Genomic DNA, 20945 nt, shown 5'->3' with positions numbered 1-20945 from the left:
CACAGGAGGGAAACACAGCTGGGGCAAATTAGAACTGACGAGACAGGGAAAACGTAAACTGAACACACTAAGATAACACAGACTTTCAAAGTAAAGCAGGAAATACATAACAGTCACGCAAAAACAAAACACTGACACACCGAAACGTAACATAAGCTATTGTGCAGAGGTCTGGGACAATAACTATAAAACTACATTACGTTCACTTTTTACTCTTCAAAAAAAGTGGTTCGAATCATCCACGACGCAGGTTATAGGGATCAGACAAACTCACTTTTCTTGCAGTCTGAAATATCTAAATTTGCTGATGTGAAATTCCAAACAGCACAAATTCTGTTCAAAGAAAAAGATAATGAACGACCAGGTAATATTCAGAGTATGGGCTTTTTTGGGGGGAGAAGGAAATTATAATTTAATGGATGGGATGTACGTACTGCCAGAAAAAGCTTTTGTGTTTCTGTGCGAAGCTGCGGAACAGAGTGTTGAGTTGAAGCAATGCCCAAACATAAAACTGTTTAAAAAGGGTTATGAAGAAAGGGAAAATGTTGATATTCAGTGAATACCTCTGTTTAGGAATTTTATGATGATGTATATATTATATCAGACATATGTTCGTTAATATTACTGCAGATTATATCAGTAAGGAGGCTGATTAAATATTGATCGATAACTTATGGTAAAGGGGTGGGATTAAATAAGTGTGCACAGCTGACGCAATGTTGAAATGTATTAGCTTTATTTTGTATAGCATTTTTTCTCTTCTTTTTTCTGCTCGATGGACTTTGCATATTGTTTACATGATCGAAATAAATTAGAACAAACAAACAAACAAATGTGTCTTAGGGTTTGTGGGTGGTTGTAGTTCGGGAGATAAAGCGGGTCATCTACTAATCAGAAGGTTAGTGGTTGCTCCAGTCTGCATGTCAAAGTATCCTTGAGCAAGACACAAGTTGCTCTATGATGGATACATTGGAGTGTAAATGTTCGGTAGCAAGAACTTAAGTGGAAAAAAGTTCATGTTGTATAAAGTGCTTTGATTGCTCAAGTGGAGTAGAAAAGCACTATATAAGAATCAGCCTATTTAAAAATCAAAGGGTCCAATAAAAGAGTCCAAAACCATTTGTCTTCTTTTATATAAAGTCTATTTTCTGGTGGGGCGGGGAAGGACTGTTTCCTCACAGAAAGACAGTTCTTGATTAAATCTTCTGAGCGTGCAAGTTTTGTTTGTGCCTGTTTTGGTTTCCTCCAGGTAAAAAAGAAAAAAAAAGATGCTAGTTAGGTTAATTAGTTATTCTAAATGTTCTAGATTAGATGTGCAATAGATGAACTCGAGTTTTTGAGCTGTCAGTAATACTAGTCTAGACTAGACTAAGAAGAACTCCACCAAGGTGGTTATTGGACTACAAGCTAGTGCTAGGTTTTAATAAATCTTTTAGTTGTTTTGTGTGTGTGTGTGTGTGTGTGTGTGTGTGTGTGTGTGTGTGTGTGTGTGTGTGTGTGTGTGTGTGTGTGTGTGTGTGTGTGTGTGTGTGTGTCCCATAGACAGAATTATGTATTCGTGTTGCTTTAAATAACAACAAAGGTTTAAATTAACAAAACTGGACAATCTCTTGTCTGTGCATCACTGGACAATCACGAGAGCCCAGGTTTATTGTTACTACAAATTGCGTTACAATAATTTCATATTTTCTTTGGGCAGTGCAGTATTGAATCATTCCCATCAAGTTAGCTTATGTTGCCCTGAATGCAGTTATTGCATCCAACTGTGCTCTCTGTCTTCCTAACATGCTCTCAGCCTGCATTCAAGCCCAAAGCTCTGCACTGTTGATGTGACTGGACAAATTAGTGTTACTCCAACTAATGTATTCAAACTGCTGCCGAGTGGCTACAGAGGACATTGAGCGGTATTAGAAATGATCGCTTTGACTGTGAGCGACGCTAACCACTCGTGAAAAGGTGACAGCACATTTGGCTGCTATTTGCTAGGGGAAAGAAAAAATAACTCCAAGTTTAACTTTGTGGTATTTTAGATATTTAATTCATACAGGATGTGGAAAATGTGTTTGGTCTATTCACATCTTAAAAGAGTCATTCTGACGAGAGAAACATGCTACAGAGTTCATCTCATGCCATTGCCCCTTGAACGCTTTAATGATTTTGTACTTTCTCAGTGCCAGCCTACTCACTGACAAACTATTCTTTCATAAAAATCTCTGGATGGCCCAGCTCTGTACCACTCCTGTTGAGCGCTTGCACACACAAATATTAAATATTTGTGGTGACTCCTGGATGTGTCTTAAGCAGACAACATCTGACAGGCCTGAAATGAAGCCAGGGCAGATATGAAAACAGGCACTGTCTGTCAAAATCAGGAAATAACCCCCACATTCACCTCAAGGGCCCAGCTGAAAATCATTAGTTTAAAACAATGTGCTGCTTCTACTGTTAGTCTGTTGGCTAAGCTACTGTTAGCTTTCAATTTGATGTTTTCTTTTACAAAAATGGTCCAGCTAAAACTAGTTTTCATATCAAAACAAATATACAGTATGATTCGATAAAAGCATGGAAAACATGACACATCTATTAATCTGCAATATTACATGATAATTTATTTTTTTAAAAATACACAAAGGCAAAAGTATTTACAACTGACTGCACACTGAACAGAAGAAAAATGGTTTTAGTGGTTGTGTTTGATAAATTTTGTACTTCCTAGAGAACTCTAGTGTGTTTGCCCAGATTTGGTTATAAAAATGAATTCAGTTTATTATTTTTAATAAGGATTTTAACAAAGAGAGGAGGTCTAAAATAAAAGGACTGTAAATGTCTTGCAGTTTGCAAGCAGATTACAGTCAGTCCAGCCAGACAAGATCTGTGGTGATATTCAGAAATAAATAACTATGATCGAGATTTGGAGAGCTTATCTGATTCTGCCTCCTTCCATTGAAACTGTTTGTCAAGAAACTACACAGATGAACCCTTCCTATACAGAAAAAACAACTAGCATCTATAAAATAGGATCACTTGAGGGAACTCTCGAAAGTCTGCAACAATACAATACAACAGAAAAAATGAGTATATTACACTAGATTTCCATGTTAACAATGTTGACATCAGCACAAATGATGTATGAAACCAATACAGATGTCATTATTGGGGACCAATGCTAACATCAGCATGAAATATCCAAGTTTTAGTATTACCCTTGCCCTTTGGGGGGAGTTGCAATCTTTGGGTGTGCTTGTTTTTTTGCTTTTTTAAAATTAATATCTATTATTATTTTTCCCCAAAAAACGACTAAACTGTCTCCACATCAGCTCTATAAACATGCCAACATATGCTGTAAGAGTCTATGTAATTTCAGACAGAGATCTGTCATCCCTGTTTTACACACAGATCACAATGACTAATTAAACTGAGAAATTAAAATACTCCCAGTTGGGATGTGATTCATTTGTAATTTTCCACTTTGTGGAAACATTCTAGTTTGGTGCTGTTTTGAATGGCATACTGCTCTACATTTATAATATTACTTTATGCAAACAGTTAGCTTTGACTGGACTGAAACTATGATAAGGTTAGCTTGGCTAAAAAGTTAAAAAATTGTTCTGAGGAATCGGCTTGCCCAAGCTAGGTGTCTGACCTCTACAGCATTTTCTAGTTCTGCCAGTGCTTCTTTATGGTGGCCCCTAGAGACAAAGCAAGTACAAACTCAGAAGCAAGTACAAATTCCAAAACACAACAGAAGAGTTCCAGCACAATAGGGGCAGTGTTGAGCTTCTCTCTGAGCAAAGCACACTGACTGTTAGTTAACGTCAGATTTGACTCCACATTAAGCTAAGCGTTCATAGTAATTAAAAACAAATTAAACAAACAACAGTTTGCATATTACCTTTCTTATAAAGCGTGGTTGTTCTATCCTTGCAGGTGTTTCCCGCCGGTATCCAACGCCCTGTGTTTGCAACAAACTTGCCATTTATTTTGCAAATCAAGCTAAACACTGCCCCTAGCATCATGGAGCAGTTTGTACGTGTTTTGGAGTTTGTACGTGCTTTGTCTCTAGGGGGCCACCGTACTTCTTAACTGTTAAGCATTCCCAGAATACACAGTATGATGACATACTGAACCATCCCAGCTGTTTGCTGTCAAGTTTTCTAAACAAAGCTTTTAAAAGTTAGTTTACACCTTAGCAAAACCAATTGAAATGGCATGGTATCTGTATCCATCCACTGCATGCAACAAAAATAACATATTATTAACAAAAATAATATGCCATTTTCGAGACAATGTATCCAGATATATATTACAAATTTGTGCAACGTTTTGTTATTAAATCTTACATGATTCATATTTGGTGTTGATGTTTGATTTAGTTCAAAACTAGTCTGAACCACAAGATCAAGATCATTGATGTCATAAAGATATAAAGAGATAAAAGTATGAATCTGCTGACATACAGGATGCTGTCTTATACTGTGTGTGTATACTGTGGCCTTAAGAAAAAAAAAGCCCCAGTCTCCATAAAATCCCCTTGGTTGCCATCATGCTGTCCACATTGCTTTTTCAACATTTATAGATGGATTACACTGCTAAGATTTCTAGCTATGTTGTTCTGCTTTTCAGCAAAACAGCAGAAAAAAATCCTGAAATATCAAGTGAACTCAGCTATGAGCTGAATTTTCCTTTGTGTTATCAAAGCAAACCACAAGCTTAAGCTGTTTGCACTAAAATTGTCTCTTCTATTTCATAGCAATCATCCAGACAGGCATAATGATCTCTGGGAAGCCTCCCTGTCTCTCAACAGCCAGGACCTCCAGTCCAGCCTTGGCAATGATGGTCTTCATGATGTCCAGGTGGCGGCTAATGCTGCTATCGATGGGGTCCAGCTTGCAGCCTTGCCTAGCCATATTATCCTTGATTATGATAACACCATTTGGACGCAGACTCTTTTTGCAGCGAAACAAGAAGTTCATCAGGTCCTTGTCTGTTAGGTGGCCTAAAGGGAAAGACAGGAAAAATAGTTACTTCTAACTGATTTATTAGTCACTGCAGAAATCATCAAGTCCCCCAATAGAACTATGGAAGTCCAGTGACTGTGATTTCACCCAAATGCAAAAACCTTGAGTCAGAATAATCTTAACAAAAGTCACGTCGTTTATTAAGAAGATAATTCATTAACAAAAAGCTAGACATGAAATACAAAAGGAACTGAAAACTTCAAATTACACAAAATAAACTGGGAAACATACTATGAGGTACGAGGAGCTCGGACACATTAGGCAAAATGAGCTGACGCTCAAGGACAAAGGGAGACTGACACAATATATTCATACAGGAGGGTGATTAGGGGAGCAGAGACACTGTGATACACAGCAGTAACAAATTAGACATAACGAGATGGGGGGACATAAAGCACACGAGACAGGGGACTATCAAAGTAAATCAGGACGCACAAACACTGAGAGACTAGGACAATGTGAGCTTGATGCAGACAAAAAGTAAAAAAATATGGAGACATGGCAAACTTAACATGAATGACACTAAACTACAAAATACAGATATGAGACTAAAAGGACAGAAAGGGGATGCCAAAGGGAACTAATAAACCTAAAGTTATCTAAAATAAACTAGAGATACATAATATATAAGGAAAACAATATGAGATCAGAATAATTCATAAGCACAAATATAAAAATAGAACCTCGGAACATTCTTTTAAAGAATTTTAGGATTTTCTGTTTGAAAAAGTGCAAAATGCATCAACAAGTTTGCAGAATTACAACAGCATGCAAAATATTTGGAAAAGTTTCATTTTGTATCTGTATTTTGTATCAGCCAAAGATAAGGTAGATAAAGTGCCGAGGGTATAAGTGCTTTCTGTCAAGGGTACATGGGCAGTAACTTAGAGGACAGCAGTTAAGTGACAAGCCATTGTACCTCTAAGTCTAAAAGTATAAGTATAATGAGGTACTTAAGAGTATACTGTATCTTCATAAGTATACAATTTGAAGCATCATTGTACAATAGATGAAAATTCAAATATATCAATACACCTGATCTTTCATGAGCAGAGTGTATAGATAACCTTCATACTTACATGCCACCCACTGCATCCATATGACATCATACTTGTTTTGTGGAGGTGTGAATTCTTGCAGATTGTAGCAGTAGTAGGTCTCAATACGGTCAGCATCGTCACCCAGGTACTCCTCATGTGCATGGAGCAGGAAGTGCTCCATCATGTCTGCCATCTCCAGTTTCTCAAACACGGGAAGGAGCACACCTTTGGCTACCCGCCCGATCCCACAGCCACAATCCAGAGCACACTGTGTGCCCGCACTACCGGGCCCCTGTTGTTAAAAAGAAAGAAAAAGAAAGGATAGACTCATATAACTTTAATCAAATTAATTTTAAAGGATACTTAGAGTTTAAAGTTAGGAAAATGCAGACTGTCTATAAAGCAAATGTAGTCATAAAATGAGATTTTCAATTTTACAGAAAACAAAAAGATGCTTAAATCTTTCTTGTTCTTCTAGTAGTGCATTATTATCATGTCTAAATCATAAAAAGTTCTATACTTTATGTTTTATGTTACCAGGTGTCAAGCTTTCATGCTCAAAAGTACCAAACAAATCAACCCCAGTTCCTTAGGGTAACAAAGCAATGAACTTTAACACAAGGGAATAAAAAGTCACCTCACTTGACTTGTGCTGGTTTTCTTCCTCTTCATTTGGTATTCTGACCTCACTACAACCCCTCCACATCAGGGACCCCAGTTTATGATTGTAGGAAAGTATGGGGGCCCACAGGAGCTCTGTTACAGGAAGCTTCTTGGTTTCAGTGAATTACTGCCATACTGCTGTGCACTTATGTAGCTCTCTTTAATCTGGATGCGTTCTAAATCTTTTCCTGCCACACTCTTTTTTAATGGAAACGTCAGGTGTAAACAGAAGCTGTTCACAGCCAGGGAAGAGACTTTGGAAGAGAATAATGATCCTCCTGCTTTACGCCACACACAATGGGGAGACATAATCAGATGATGCAGGTTATGTGTGTGAGAGCCCTCCCCGAACACCACACCCTGAAGCCATTCATCCCCCCCCTACCCCCCTGCAGCTAAGCCACAAGCCACCCATACCCCCATCGATGGAGAGCCATCTAGGCCTAGCCGAGCAGGAGAGGAAATCAGTGACAACCATCTCCATCCCTGGCCTATGGACCACCTGGTGGAGAGCCATATGCCACCAGGTGATCCGGACATTGGCATCCTTCATGCGACGGAGACACTGCAGTTCCATCACCCATCCGAACACAGGGTGAAAAGGCAGCCCAGGAGGTAATAATGAAGGAGCATTGTTGATTGCCCACTGGAATACCAGGCACTCTTTCTATACTGTGCTGTGCCTAGTCTCCCACTCCGACAGTTTGCTGCTAATAGGAGAATTGGCTGAAGCGGCACTATGGGATATTTGTGGCTGTCCCCATGCACACATCTAACCTCCACCCACTCTGCCTCCAGCAATGCCCCAGGCCAAACCAGGGTTTGGTGGGGCAGGGTCTGCATAAAACCTGAGTCCACCATAGCCTGGTGGACGCATTCAGACTCCACAGCATTCCTTCTGACATCATCTCTAACTAGTGGCTCCAGTTCAGCTCTCGTGTATGGGAGTTTTAGACTGAGGTCCCTCTTCAGTGCAATGTCTCCTCCAACCTGTCAATATGGCACTCCAAGCTGGTGTGGGTAGAATACGCCCACAACACCATGACCTCTGCTGCTATGGGCCTATTAACCTTTGAAGCATGGCTTGGCTAGGAGCCACCTCATTCCCAGCCACTGAAGGTGAGCTCACTGTACCCTCAGATGTCCCCTCCTATGAACATTGCGCTCTGTATGGAGTTGTTAGCAGAGACGGGTCTTCTAGCAGAATCTGCATGAATATTGAAGATACTTATTATCTAGACGGAGGAATAATCACACGTGGGGCATCGGCTTTTACCGGAGCATTCACACCAAAAGGTGACTTTGTTTATTGAACTCTCGCATATACTCCGCAGCATAACAGGAAGCATCCTTTCAAAATAAAATCACAACAGATGACAATGAGGGCATACCTATTAACTAGCTCAACAGGAGTCCAAAAAATTGGCTCCCAGTTTCATTGGCCTGTTTGAAATAGAATAAATCATTAACCCTATCTCTGCCAAGTTGAAATTGATATAGAATGTGAAAATTCACAGTGTTTTCAATATCTTCAGTCCACTGTGTACATTAATGTTTAAATTGCTATCCCAATTTCCCATTTTCTTTATGCTTTTTGAGCATTATAATTTTATATGGTTATATTACTGCTAGAGAAAGGATGCCTCCTAATTGTTTGTAGTTCCTTTTAAGCAGTCTTAGGAGTTTGTAAATAAAGGGCATGTAGCCTGACTCCCCTGTCTACAGCAGCAACACACACACAGACAAACCCAGAACATTAAAGAAATCCTTTCCTTGTCCACTGTACAGAAGTTAGCGCTGTTTTTAAAAAATAAATAAATAAAAATACCATAGTACAAAGTGATTACCAGCTGTTGGCTCAGCTCACTCTGTGTGGGTGTTTATGAGGCTGCCATCACGACTCCAGTATAATTAGAATTTGCACTGAGGCGCCATCATCATGAAACAATAATTTGTTTTGTACAATAAGGATGACAAATTTCTCACCAAAAATAGATTCTGGCATGTACACTAAGAGCTACATTGCAAATTGATATACTACAGGACAATATGCAGAAACTATGACAAAGTGCATGCAAAGCATATACTTTAAAGCTTAAAAGCTATTTTTATTCATCTTTAGGTATGAAAAGATGAATAAAAATACTTTAAAAAAAATCCTGACAGAGGTTGTCATAATTCATGCATGACAGGGTTAAATAACAATAATTACAATGAAACACATCATAGTAACATTAAACGATCAGTGGGTGGCAGGGTATGGAGTGACACATCAGAGTCCAATGGGGTGGTTTATGTTCAAGTATACCAACAACACTCACACAAATACAAGAATACAGCCTTTGACTAGCTGCCCACTGTAGTGACCAGCATGCGTGAAAATTTCCCAGATTTGTTTTTGCCTGGATTCTATTAATTGAATGTGAGGTACTAACTTTTGACTTACCACGAACCTCTTCAAAAACTGAAGGGAACCTTCCAGATCAACATTGGATATTTCTACGAAATCTCCCATCATGCCCTCCTCTGAGGCAGGAACATCCTCGTAGAACTTCTGAGCTCTGTAGTAGAACTGTTTCTCTCCTTTGATGTACTCACAGGTGACTGGGAACAGCTTCACTGTTAGAACACAAGGACAAACATACCGGGTGACCTATCATAAAACCCAGAACGTCATTTGAACACAATTGACCAACTACACAGACTGTTTATTACTATTCAATGACAGTCACAAGACTCCTCCTTTAATGTGTCTTGTATTCTGTATGAGATACGAATATTATTGAGAACCAGAATTATGTGAGATTAAACATTTAAACATTTGGGATAAGGGTGCAGGGCAGAGCTGCAGGACAGAGAAAAAGTTCTGGAACTACACTCACAGCTTTCCCCATTTTTAGCAGCAACTGTCACAACCGCATCAGGCACAAAATAGGCATGGTATTTCACTCTAAATATAGTTCAGTGGCGCTATAGTTAACATCAACACCTCACAACAAGAGCTGATGCTAGTAAATTATAAACATTGCCAGTGCTTATTCCTAGTTTCTGTATTGTAACGCTTATCCACTAATATTAAATTGTGTTCTGCAAAAATCTATTATATCCACTCAGTTCTTTCAGAGTACCTAATCTTTTCATGTAACGTGTGGTTACTGTGGAAGCACCCTCTGAGGTGTTTGTGCCCTTGGTTGAGGGTGAGTGAGAATGTCATTGCCACCACTTCAGACTTCAAACTTGTGTTAGTTTTTAGACTTCACCATTTCGCAAAATTATGCTATAGCGATAACCCATGTATTACAATGTGACAACACGTTACATCAACGCATGTAATGAGCTATAGTGGGAAAGTGTTAAGAAGTTTACCAGATATGAATTTATAAGAATGATGTCTGTTTTAAATAATGATCAATTAGTTTGATATGATTATTTTTGACTGGTTTGAGTTTTTCCGAAGCATTACAAAGATGACACCAGACTGCTCTGTATGAAGATGGTTTCAGTCCCATAGGAAATGTAGAATGATAATTTGATCACTACTATAAATAGGGATGCGGTGTAGTATTCCTACACTCAGCTCAGCTGTTATATGGTACATGATAACCCTGTGGTTGATTCAAGTTACTGTTGTGAATTTACAAATGTTTAAAACGAATAAGTTTTATTACTGGGAGGCTGATAATAGAAATGTATACAGTGTTGAAATTTCGATATTGCCTTTCAAGAAACTTTATAATTCGCTTTTTAAACTATCCCAAACTTCCACTACTTCAGCTCTACTGAGCTGCAAATAATTTCTGTAATAAATGAACATATTTCTTGTCACTGACTTCATAACAAGTTGTTTCGGGGAGGAGGCTGAGGGCAATGTGTCAGTTTGATAACTAATAGCATGATTCATGACACGGTGGCTTAATCATGCTGCACCTGGCCAGGCTCACTAAAATAAGATGTAAAAGGAGACAAATGTGGTTATGACCTAACATTTTTCTCACAGTACCAGCTTTGATCAAAGCACCTACAACTGGTGTTTACTTGTCATGTTATCCCTCAGGACAGCTTTCAGGGGAAGTGTAAGTATAGAAATGTCGAGAAGAACGGAGAAGACCTGAAGACAGCTTGATAGCACACTTGTCTGCCAATCAAACTGTACATCTACCTCACACCTTGAAAGTGCACCAGCTCATTAGAAGCTGATCTTGGACTTTCTGTGTAACAGAATACTTGCTTAAATGATACAAGGTATGAGGATTAATCTGTCACGCTGTTAGTAAATGACCTGACTGCAGCCGCCTGATGGTAGATCAGACGGCATAGCACTGTCTGACATGAGTAAGTGCTCTTGTGTTTGATATGTCATTCCATTAATGGTCCTTGTATCAAATGGACGGTAAGAAAATAAGACACGTTTGAGCTAGAATGACCTACAGCTCAAGATCTCCTGTTGCTGCTGTTCAGCCCATGATCTCATGATAGACATGAGTGCACTCTGGAGATGATTAGCTATTATTTAAACTGTTAATGCACTGCAGTGCTTCCAATGACACTTTTTATATGAATGTACTAACCATTAATGATTCATATATGTCAATTCACTCACTAGCATTAACACTAACAAATCGCTATCCTGTAACTGTTTAATGGTATAAAAACAAAGCTACAAAAGAAATTTTACTTTGTTTCTGTTAATAAATATTTCATTACACATATGGTTCAGCACTTGGGAGAAAGGCTAAGTTGTTGAAAACATTAGGAATTACCAGGACTTACAACCAATTGCTCATCAAATCCAATCAAGTCTTCATCTAAGCCACAATTACGGACAAAATTCCTGTCTGGTTACACTGATATCAGCTGTATTTGCTGCTTAAAGTCAAGTGACCTCTGGAATTTGAATTTGGAGAACCCCCTTAAGCAATAGATATGGCAACAACCTATATTGCCATATCTATTCACTCATCAATCCAAATCATTAAAGTCAAGTTTTTCAGTCACATCCATGGCCGCAGGTGTATAAAAGAGCAGAGCAGTCTGATGGCTGAGTCTGGGTTTGGTGGTTGCTAGGAGAACGGTACTTGCTTGGGTGGACTGTGCCAACCCTAAAGTTTGGTAGAGGGGGGATTACGATGTGGGGTTCTTTTTCAGGAGACAAGCTCCTTAGATGCAGTGAAAGGAACTCTTAATACTTCAGCATAGATAATTCAGACAATAATATGATCCCATTTGTGGATCCGTCCCTTCCTGTTCCAACACTTCCAACACACTCCTCTAAACATTGTGGAAAGCCTTCCTAGGAGAGTTGAATCTGTTGTAGCTGGACCAACATCATATTCAATCCCGTGGATTAAAAATGGGATCTCAGGTTCATATGCATACTAAGACAGATGGGGAGTACATTTGGCCATATATAGGCAATGTCGCCTATATATTTTCTGTAGCTGCTTGGGAAACTAACACAATGATAAGAAGGCATTTTATATAAATTCTCCATCAAAATTCTTTATGTTCTCACTGTTGTTTGCCACATCCCTATTGAGTTCCCGATGAAGACTTTTAGGGCCCTGTTGATCTCGGATCCTTTCTTGTAGTCAATGAGTAATTTTTTTTTTTTATTTCAAGTAACATTACCAGGAATTTCTGTTTGCTAATAGTATAAGTCTTTCAGATAGGCTGGAAGCAGAAATGTGCAGGTAACACCACAGTTTATTGAACAGTGGTGTTGTTTGTTGTTGTTTAAAAGGGATTCAAATGCTTTTTATCTTTTAGTGAAAGGCGAAGTGCAATATACTGGAGGTGTATGCAGCAACTCTAGTGTGACCATTACATGAAAATATCCACATCACCTTTCTATCTAAGGAAAGAGTTGTACTCTGTCCACTTTATTAGGCACACCTTGCTTTTACTAGGTTGCCCCCGTATGCCTTTACCTTAATTAGAAGATTTTACAAGATGTTGAAAATATCAGAGCTTTTGATCCATTTTGGCATGATAGCATCACGGAGTTGCTGCACATTTGTCAGCTGCCACGAGGGAGCAATGAGGCATTTCCCATTCTGCCACATGCCAAAGGTGCCCTTTTGGATTGAAATCTGTTAATTGTAGAGGTCATTTAAATACAATTAACTCAATTTTATGTTCAAGAAACCAGGCTGAGATTGTCAGAGATTTTTGACATGGTGCATTAATCTGCTGAAAGCAGCTGTTAGAAGATGGGTCCGGTTTGGATATTAAGGTATAGAATTTAATCAATGCTCACTTGATACTAGGGGCCCAAAGTGTGCCAAGAAAATATCCCAAAATATCATATCACATCATTACCACACCAGACTGAACTTTCTGATACAAGGTAGGATGGATTCAATGTATGTACACATGTTGTGATAACTTCGTCTATTTCATTACAAATGGCATCTGATATAAAATAAATAAGTTAATACATTTAAATAGTGCCAAATTACATATGTATTCCATCTGCTGTGTCAACCTTTTAGGAAATAAGGTAGCAAAAGTAGGAAAAGGGCTACTTAATCTATATAGAATAAAGGGAACTTAAAATCTTTTATATAATATATATATATAATTTTACATGTTTAAGTTGCATTCACACAATGGGACACAATGTCATGAACATGCACATGTGAGAATGTTTAAGTATTTGGTAGCTCAGACAGGACCACTCGAGCTACAATCCGAGGAGACTTGTTTATACCCCACAGACGGACAGCATTTGGGCAGAACGTCCTCTCTGTAGAGGGAGGCCATCTGTGGAACAGTCTTCCTCAACCCATTAGAGAATGCTCGAAATTCAATTTGTTTAAGGCAAAGGTTAAAAACTGGTTATGGACAAATCAAGTGTGTGATCATGTATGAGTTGTATAGTTTTAATGTTTTATTTGGGAACAGAATGGTGTGTATGTGTAAGTTTGGTGATGGAGTTTTTATTATGAATGAATGATGAATTTTTATGAATTATTATGTCTATTTTTATGCTTAAGGACAACAGATGGAAATTAGCCCTTGGCTATAATCTGGTATGTTTACATTCATGTAATTTTTTTTTACATTTATGTTCATTAACATGCACTGACCTAAATAAATAAGTAAATATAACATTTTGTATTGTAATGCAATTAATGCAATTAAATTTAGTGCAAATAAATGACTATTCTGGTTATACAGTCACTAAACATCTATTTAGACTATATAAAAAACATAACAAAGGAAAAAGAGCTATTGTTATAGTGCACACTGCATGTCCTGCAAACTATACAACTGCACTAATCAGTCATAGGGGAAATTTATCTTTAAGGGGTTTCTCCCATAAAGCCTGAAGCCTATAAAGCAAACTTAAATGAGCTGTGGGCCACTGCTGGCAGTGTCATCTCATTGGAGGGCTACGTTAGTGCTCAAGTAATACAAAAAACAAACAAACACACGAAAATATTTCTGAAAATGTAGTGTTTTGCCTTTTTTTTTTTTTTAATGTTGTATAACAAGGCAAAACTGCAAACATGAGCGCAAATATATTTATTTTTTTCTCACTCTTTAACTGAAGCCCTTTATTGAACTACCAAATAAACAAACTGGTACTCTCTTTCTGGTAAGACACATGGCAGCATTTCTGCTATAACCTTTTTTGTATTTAGCAAAATAAAAAATCAGACACATTAGTTTTTGACTGCTAGTGAAAATTGTTTTCTTTACAAATATCTCCATTAATGAACTGACACAGCCAATCCCTCAACATGTTTGTACTCTCTGCTCATACTGCTTTCATATTAAATCATTTTTTGCTTTTTAAAGAATTTATTTTAACATTGAACTCAACAACAAACAAATCCTCCCTATCAAAAAAAAGGAACTTCAAGGGCCAAATTGCATTATATTTCTTCACGTCACTACAAGTAGGGGTGAGGTGGGCAGCAAGTGGTCCCCGTGCCGTGAGTTTGAGACCCCTGCTATAAAGCATCTCTGACCATAAAGGTGATTGTCAGAGTTGCAAAAAGATGTACTGCAATGGTTAAGTAGGGAGAAGACCCATATGTAGACAGTCAGTTAGTCAGTCCAAAATAAGAGATTTATGAAGTCAGACACGTGCTTTCAGTTACTAAGTCAACAAAACAGTTATCAGAAACAAAAACAAAAAGGTGAACTAGTCCAAAACACATAAGGAAGAAGCCTATGAAGGTGAATGCCAAAGCAATAATCTCAGATAATCTGAGAAAGCAAGAAAAACATCTTGAGAATGGCTAGAACACTTGACTGCAGTAATAAAGAAATTAAAACATAGATGTCCATAAATCAAGTTGTGTGTAACAATGAAAAATCGCACAGGGAAAAAAATATTGAACACCCTTATTTTAATTTATTTAATACCTTGTACAGAAGCCTTTTGTGGTGATGACAACTTCAAAACACCTCCCGTATGGAGGAACTACTCGCACGTATTGCTCAGGTGTGATTGTGGCCCATTTTTCCTCGGTCTTCAAAGCCTTTAGGTTCAGTGGGCACCTTCTGTGAACTCTGTTCAAGTTCTTTCCAAGACTTTCAACTGTACTCCGGGCAGGCTGCGCTATTCTAGCAGCTTTATTTTCTTTCTCTGAAGCTAATAGAGAGCTTACATGCCTCTGTGTTTGAGATCATTATCTTGCTGAAACATCTACCCATATTTCATCTTCATCATCTTGTTAGATGGCAGCAGATTTTTATCAATAATGTCTCGGTACATTTTTCCTTTAATCTTTCATTCAGTAAAATGAGGCATGCCAGTGCCATATGCTGAAAAACAGCCCCACACCATGTTCCCAACTCCAAACTTTCATCTCAGTAGAGCAGGGCGATATGGCCAAAAATATTTATCATGATATATATTTGAAAATTTGCGATAACGATATAACTGACGATATAATTGATGCGAGACAAAATACAACTCCACAACATTACTAGCGCAAAAAGACAACCTTCCATTTATTTTCACTTAAACAAGAAGCTGGTTTTTATGTACATTAAAGCTTTATAAAAATGTAACAGTGCAAATGCAAATTCCTTGCTGAAAGTTTAACCAAAAGGCATTTTCAGTAGAAATGGGGCTGACATATCCTGAGCATAACCATGTATAATATCCACTGAAGTTAAAAAGAGGTGCTTTGCAACATTAAACTGCAGTGTGCAGTACGTATTTTTCAGACCATAAGGTGCACAGGATTATAAGGCACATTAAGTGAAACAAAGCAGTCAGATAAATCAAACTTTATTAAACTCATTCTTCTTGCTTCCTCCACTTCTGTACCATTGATTCATTAATGTTGAATTCTCTGGCAGCTGCTCTATTCCCATGTTGTTGCAGTATATTAATGACTAACCTCGTATTGTGGATGGATTAGCTCAGTTGTTCTCCTGACTGAAGTTTGGTCCGTTTACAGCATCCTGCCATGCGATTGCATTTGTCTCTAACCATGAGGAACCTTCACGTTAACTTTTATAAGTGGAAAAGTGTTAGTGTTCGTCCTCCAGATTCACTGTTTATGTTATGCTAACATAGCTGTGTCGCTAGCGAGCACGTAGCATATAATTATATACTAGCTAGCCCAACTTCAGTAACCCTACAAACGTCACTGCTGTTTCGTTTCCTGTCTTCATTTATGTTGGAAGTGATAGCAGAGCTGTACGTTTGATTTTTTTCAGAAATCTCTCAGTCAGAACATGCTATATCATGCTTAGGTAACTAGCGAAACTAGCGAGCTAACTTCCGCTAGCTTCCTGCTAACTTCTAACTCCGTTAAATGTAATACATTTTGTTTTCATGGATGCCTGGAAGTTAAACTTCATAGTTACACCTGGTAAAGCAGCAATGCTGATCGTTTTATTAAAGATGAAAGAATTTAGACAGTTTTTAACTCTCGGTGATGCTGCAGTGTTCGTTTGACCTGAAGCATACGGCGTTTAGGACCCAGATTACTCCCAGATTTAAGAGCATCTTAGTCCGACAAATACGACAATAACGACGGCCGCTTGCATGTTCTGCAAAAAAATGTGCTTTGTCGTGTATCTGACGGACAAACACCAAACCAGTTCCACATCACTGAAGTTGCACCATTTTTACAAACCAATTCTGGTTCATCTGTTTCACTCAACAATCGGCCATGTGCGTATGAAAACAAAGGCACTGCGCATGCGCGCTTTACTCATATTCTATATATTTCATTTTCCTATCGTTGCCTAACATTATACCGGTATTACCGTGAACGGTATAATATGGCCCAGCCCTACATCTCAGTATGGTGTTTTGGGCTAATATGCAGTGCTGTTTGACTTCCAACCATTATGGTATCCAAAGAATTCAATTTTGGTCCCATCTGACTAGAATATATTCTCCCAGTATTTCACAGCCTTGTTTAAATGTTGGTCAAAAAACCTTAAATGCGCTTCAACATGCTTTTTCTTCAGCAATGGAGACTAGTGCATACAGGCCATGGTGGTAGAGTTCATTACTTATTGTTTTTCTTTTTAAACAATTGTGCCTGCTGGTTCCAGGTCTTTTTGTAAGGTCCTTGGGTCTGTGACAACTATTCTAATAATTATTTTCATTCATCTCTCTGAAATCTCGTGGGGAGCACCTAGTCATGCCCAGTTTATGGTGAAATTATGTTTTTTCTACTTCTGGGTTATGGCCACAGCAGTGCTGACTGGAACCTTTGGTAGTTCAGAAATTCTTTTTTAATTAATGCCAGTATGTTTTTTAAGTTGCAAAGGTCTTGAGAGAGCTTATTAGTTTTACCCATCATGAGATGTTTCTTGTGCGAAACCTTGGTAATGAGACATTATTTGATAGGCCAGCTATTGGGACAAAACCAGCTGATATTAATTTGCACTAAGTGACAGGATTGCTTTCCAATTCCTGATAGATTTCAGTTGGTGTCATGACGTTCCATGTCCTTTGTGTTCAGTGTTCACTATTATTCACATTCACATTATTAAACATAACTTGATTTATGGACATTCTTTGGAGTTCTTTGCATGCATGGACTGATTGTGTTGTTATCAACATCAAGTGAGAATTTCATATCAATTATATATATATATATATATATATATATATATATATATATATATATATATATATATATATATATATATATATATGGACACAGATAAGGCAGGAAATTGCAGCAACTCAATAAAAACTTGATGTCAACTTAAGCTGAGTGATATCAAAATAAAACAGGAAGTGGGTACACAGTCCAAATCATTAAATGTTTTTCCGAAAATTAAGAAGTAGTTTTGCTGGCTACATTTAGCAACTACAACATCCTTTTTTGGTGTGTGTGTGTGTGTGTGTGTGTGTGTGTGTGTGTGTGTGTGTGTGTGTTTTTGTGTATGGACATGCTGCAAATCAATTTCCCATTGGGGGCAATAAAGTTACCATTGAACCATTGGAAAGACATAAGTTAACTAAATCTGAGAACAAGCCATAGTTAGAGGTAAATCCTGGCATTCTAGGTAAGTGCAGTGGTGGTGATACAGGATTTAAAATCATACAAATCAATATTTACGAGTAACCGTCTAAGAATAAGGATCAGCATTATCCGAAGGAGTCTATAATGTGCCCTGAGGTGCAGTAAGAACAACCTTTTGTTATTTTAGCTATTTCAGCAACCTGACTTTGGCAAAACATGGGTATGAAAAGAAGAGAAGAACACATCACACCTGTCATGAAATCAACATTCAAGAAAAAATTTTAGTACATTTCTATGACCCATCTTACCCAGTGGAACCTTCTCTAGCAGGTACAGGTAGCTGGCAAAGAACTCACTCCTCAGTGTGTGGTGTAGGTGAAAGGACATGCTGTGGCGACACATGGTGTCATCTGTCCCTTTCCAGCGGTCCCTGAATGCCTGGTGAGCACCCTTGTACTCAAAGTTTGAGGAGCTGTTTTTGTCATTTTCAAGTGTAATCTCCATTTTGTCCTGTTGGTCTTTTTATCCAGAAAGATCTTGAAGAGCAATGGTACAGCAGAGAAGTCTAAAAGACTGAATACTGTGGTGCCCGTTTAGGATACTGTTTCTCCAGCTGCTGCTATATCTGTCTAGCTGAGTGTTCAACAAGTCTCTGCCAGTTTTCAAATAACCAGCAGAGATCTTTTTCACAGGAAGCACACAGGAGGTGCCACCAGATTTACAGATCACCTGCTAGAGACACTGACTGTAAAGAAGTGAGAAGGGGGCAGGGCATAAATGAAAGGACTTATTTCTACAGGAACTCGTGACCAATAAGCCCACAGAAGGTGACTGAACTGCAGGGTTTAAATTCCAACAAGTCCTTACACCCATATTTATGACTTGATCCTAAAAACAGCGTTGTCTTATCAAGTTTGTATACTCTAGAATTAAAATACCACAGTTTAGACAACAGGCAGCAGTTATTAAAAGCTCCAAGATTCTATGAGTAAATATGACCAGACAGGAATATTATTCATTATTATGAAATATGAATTGAATGCCATTTTTATTCAAGGTCATTTATTCAAAACTTGGAATAAATATTAATTGAATTTATAAAGTTTTCCACTTTTTTAATACTGTTGAAAAAAATTGGGAATAATCTAAGTTCAGACAAGTTAACAAAATATGTGTTAGTATATCTGTGCACCCAAGTTGCAAAATAACCCTGGGACTGTCCAATACAGAGTAACAGGATGTAAAACGCAAGCTGGGACATCATACTCTAAGAGGCACAAATGAGTGGCTGGGGCAGTGTGCAGGAAAATTTGTCCAGCATATAGATTAGAAGTCCCCAAGTCCCCAACACATCCAAAGGTGGTTGAAAACAACAGGGCTTAGGTCCTGTGGGATTTCCAGTTCCAAACCCCAAAACTGAAAGTGTGGCTCCATTCTTCTGATATTGTAAAGATGGGGATTTTAACATGAGATTCTATGGCAGGCGTGCCCATAGTCCAGCCAGGGGGCCAATCATGGCCCTAGGTCAGATTTTATATGGTCCCTGGCTCCTACCATAAAATGTATTATTTATAGTCAACAATCATAAACAGAATTAATAAAATGTAATTTCTCTTTTCACCATGAGTTGGAAAGTGAAATTACCAAGGAGTGCATAGGAGTTTTCTACACTCACACAATAAACACAATAGTAAGTGTCGTTTAAAATAAACCTGAAATGCTGATATTCAGCAGCTTCACTGAGGTTTCAGGTATGCCAGAGAGCTCAATCTTTTTTCTTTTTTTTACACAATGATTCATTGATTTTTTTTGGAACAATACAAACAGCAACAAATCAGCACAGCCAAATACAAACAAGAAGAAGAGGAAGAAAAAAAAACAAATACAGGTACATGAGTTACAAGTGTACATGTCTGGGTCAAAATATGTACAGTGTTCCACATTTAAAGTCAAGAGAAAGAAGAAAAAAAGAGGGAATACAGATATTAATTATTATGTTTAAAAACAAAATGTGGTCCCCCTTTATGCAATAGCACAGCAAGGTCACGAGGTAGGTGATCAAGCTAAGGCTGCCATATCCTACAGAATGCATCACAATTGCCCTTTATGATGGCACTAAGGCGCTCCATTGGCAGCACCTTGAACGTTTCTCTGTACCATTGTGTAACAGTGGGGTGCTGTCTCTGAATCCATTGAAACAGTACACATCGCCTCACTAAATGTAAAAGTTTACATAACAAAAGCATTTGTACAGAAGACAGAGAAAGCTCTTCTATAGATAGACCCAAAACGAACAGGACAGGGTTCAGTGGGATTGTCTGGTGAAAGATTGAGCGAAGCTCTATACAGGGAGTGCAGAATTATTAGGCAAGTTGTTTTTTTGAGGAATAATTTTATTATTGAACAACAACCATGTTCTCAATGAACCCAAAAAACTCATTAATATCAAAGCTGAATGTTTTTGGAAGTAGTTTTTAGTTTGTTTGTAGTTTTAGCTATTTTAGGGGGATATCTGTGTGTGCAGGTGACGATTACTGTGCATAATTATTAGGCAACTTAACAAAAAACAAATATATACCCATTTCAATTATTTATTCTTACCAGTGAAACCAATATAACATCTCCACATTCACAAATATACATTTCTGACATTCAAAAACAAAACAAAAACAAATCAGCGACCAATATAGCCACCTTTCTTTGAAAGGACACTCAAAAGCCTGCCATCCATGGATTCTGTCAGTGTTTTGATCTGTTCACCATCAACA

At 38.0% G+C, this 20945-nt stretch overlaps 1 protein-coding gene across 1 annotated transcript; it reads right to left on the bottom strand.

Moving 5' to 3' along the window:
- Positions 1–3729: 3729 nt before the first annotated feature.
- On the bottom strand, positions 3730–18948 carry ntmt2 (N-terminal Xaa-Pro-Lys N-methyltransferase). Its single transcript, XM_026147883.1, has 4 exons — positions 18486–18948; positions 9168–9340; positions 6098–6350; positions 3730–4996 (listed from the first exon to the last, which is right to left on the bottom strand). The coding sequence occupies exons 1-4, from the start codon at positions 18679–18681 to the stop codon at positions 4740–4742; spliced, it is 879 nt and encodes a 292-aa protein (XP_026003668.1). The 5' UTR covers positions 18682–18948; the 3' UTR covers positions 3730–4739.
- Between the last annotated feature and the right edge of the window lie 1997 nt (positions 18949–20945).

This window comes from Astatotilapia calliptera, chromosome 17, assembly GCF_900246225.1.
Source record: "Astatotilapia calliptera chromosome 17, fAstCal1.2, whole genome shotgun sequence".
In the NCBI taxonomy this organism is placed as follows: domain Eukaryota; kingdom Metazoa; phylum Chordata; class Actinopteri; order Cichliformes; family Cichlidae; genus Astatotilapia; species Astatotilapia calliptera.
Note: the sequence above shows the minus strand (reverse complement) of the source record. Positions and strands in the feature narration are given on the sequence as shown.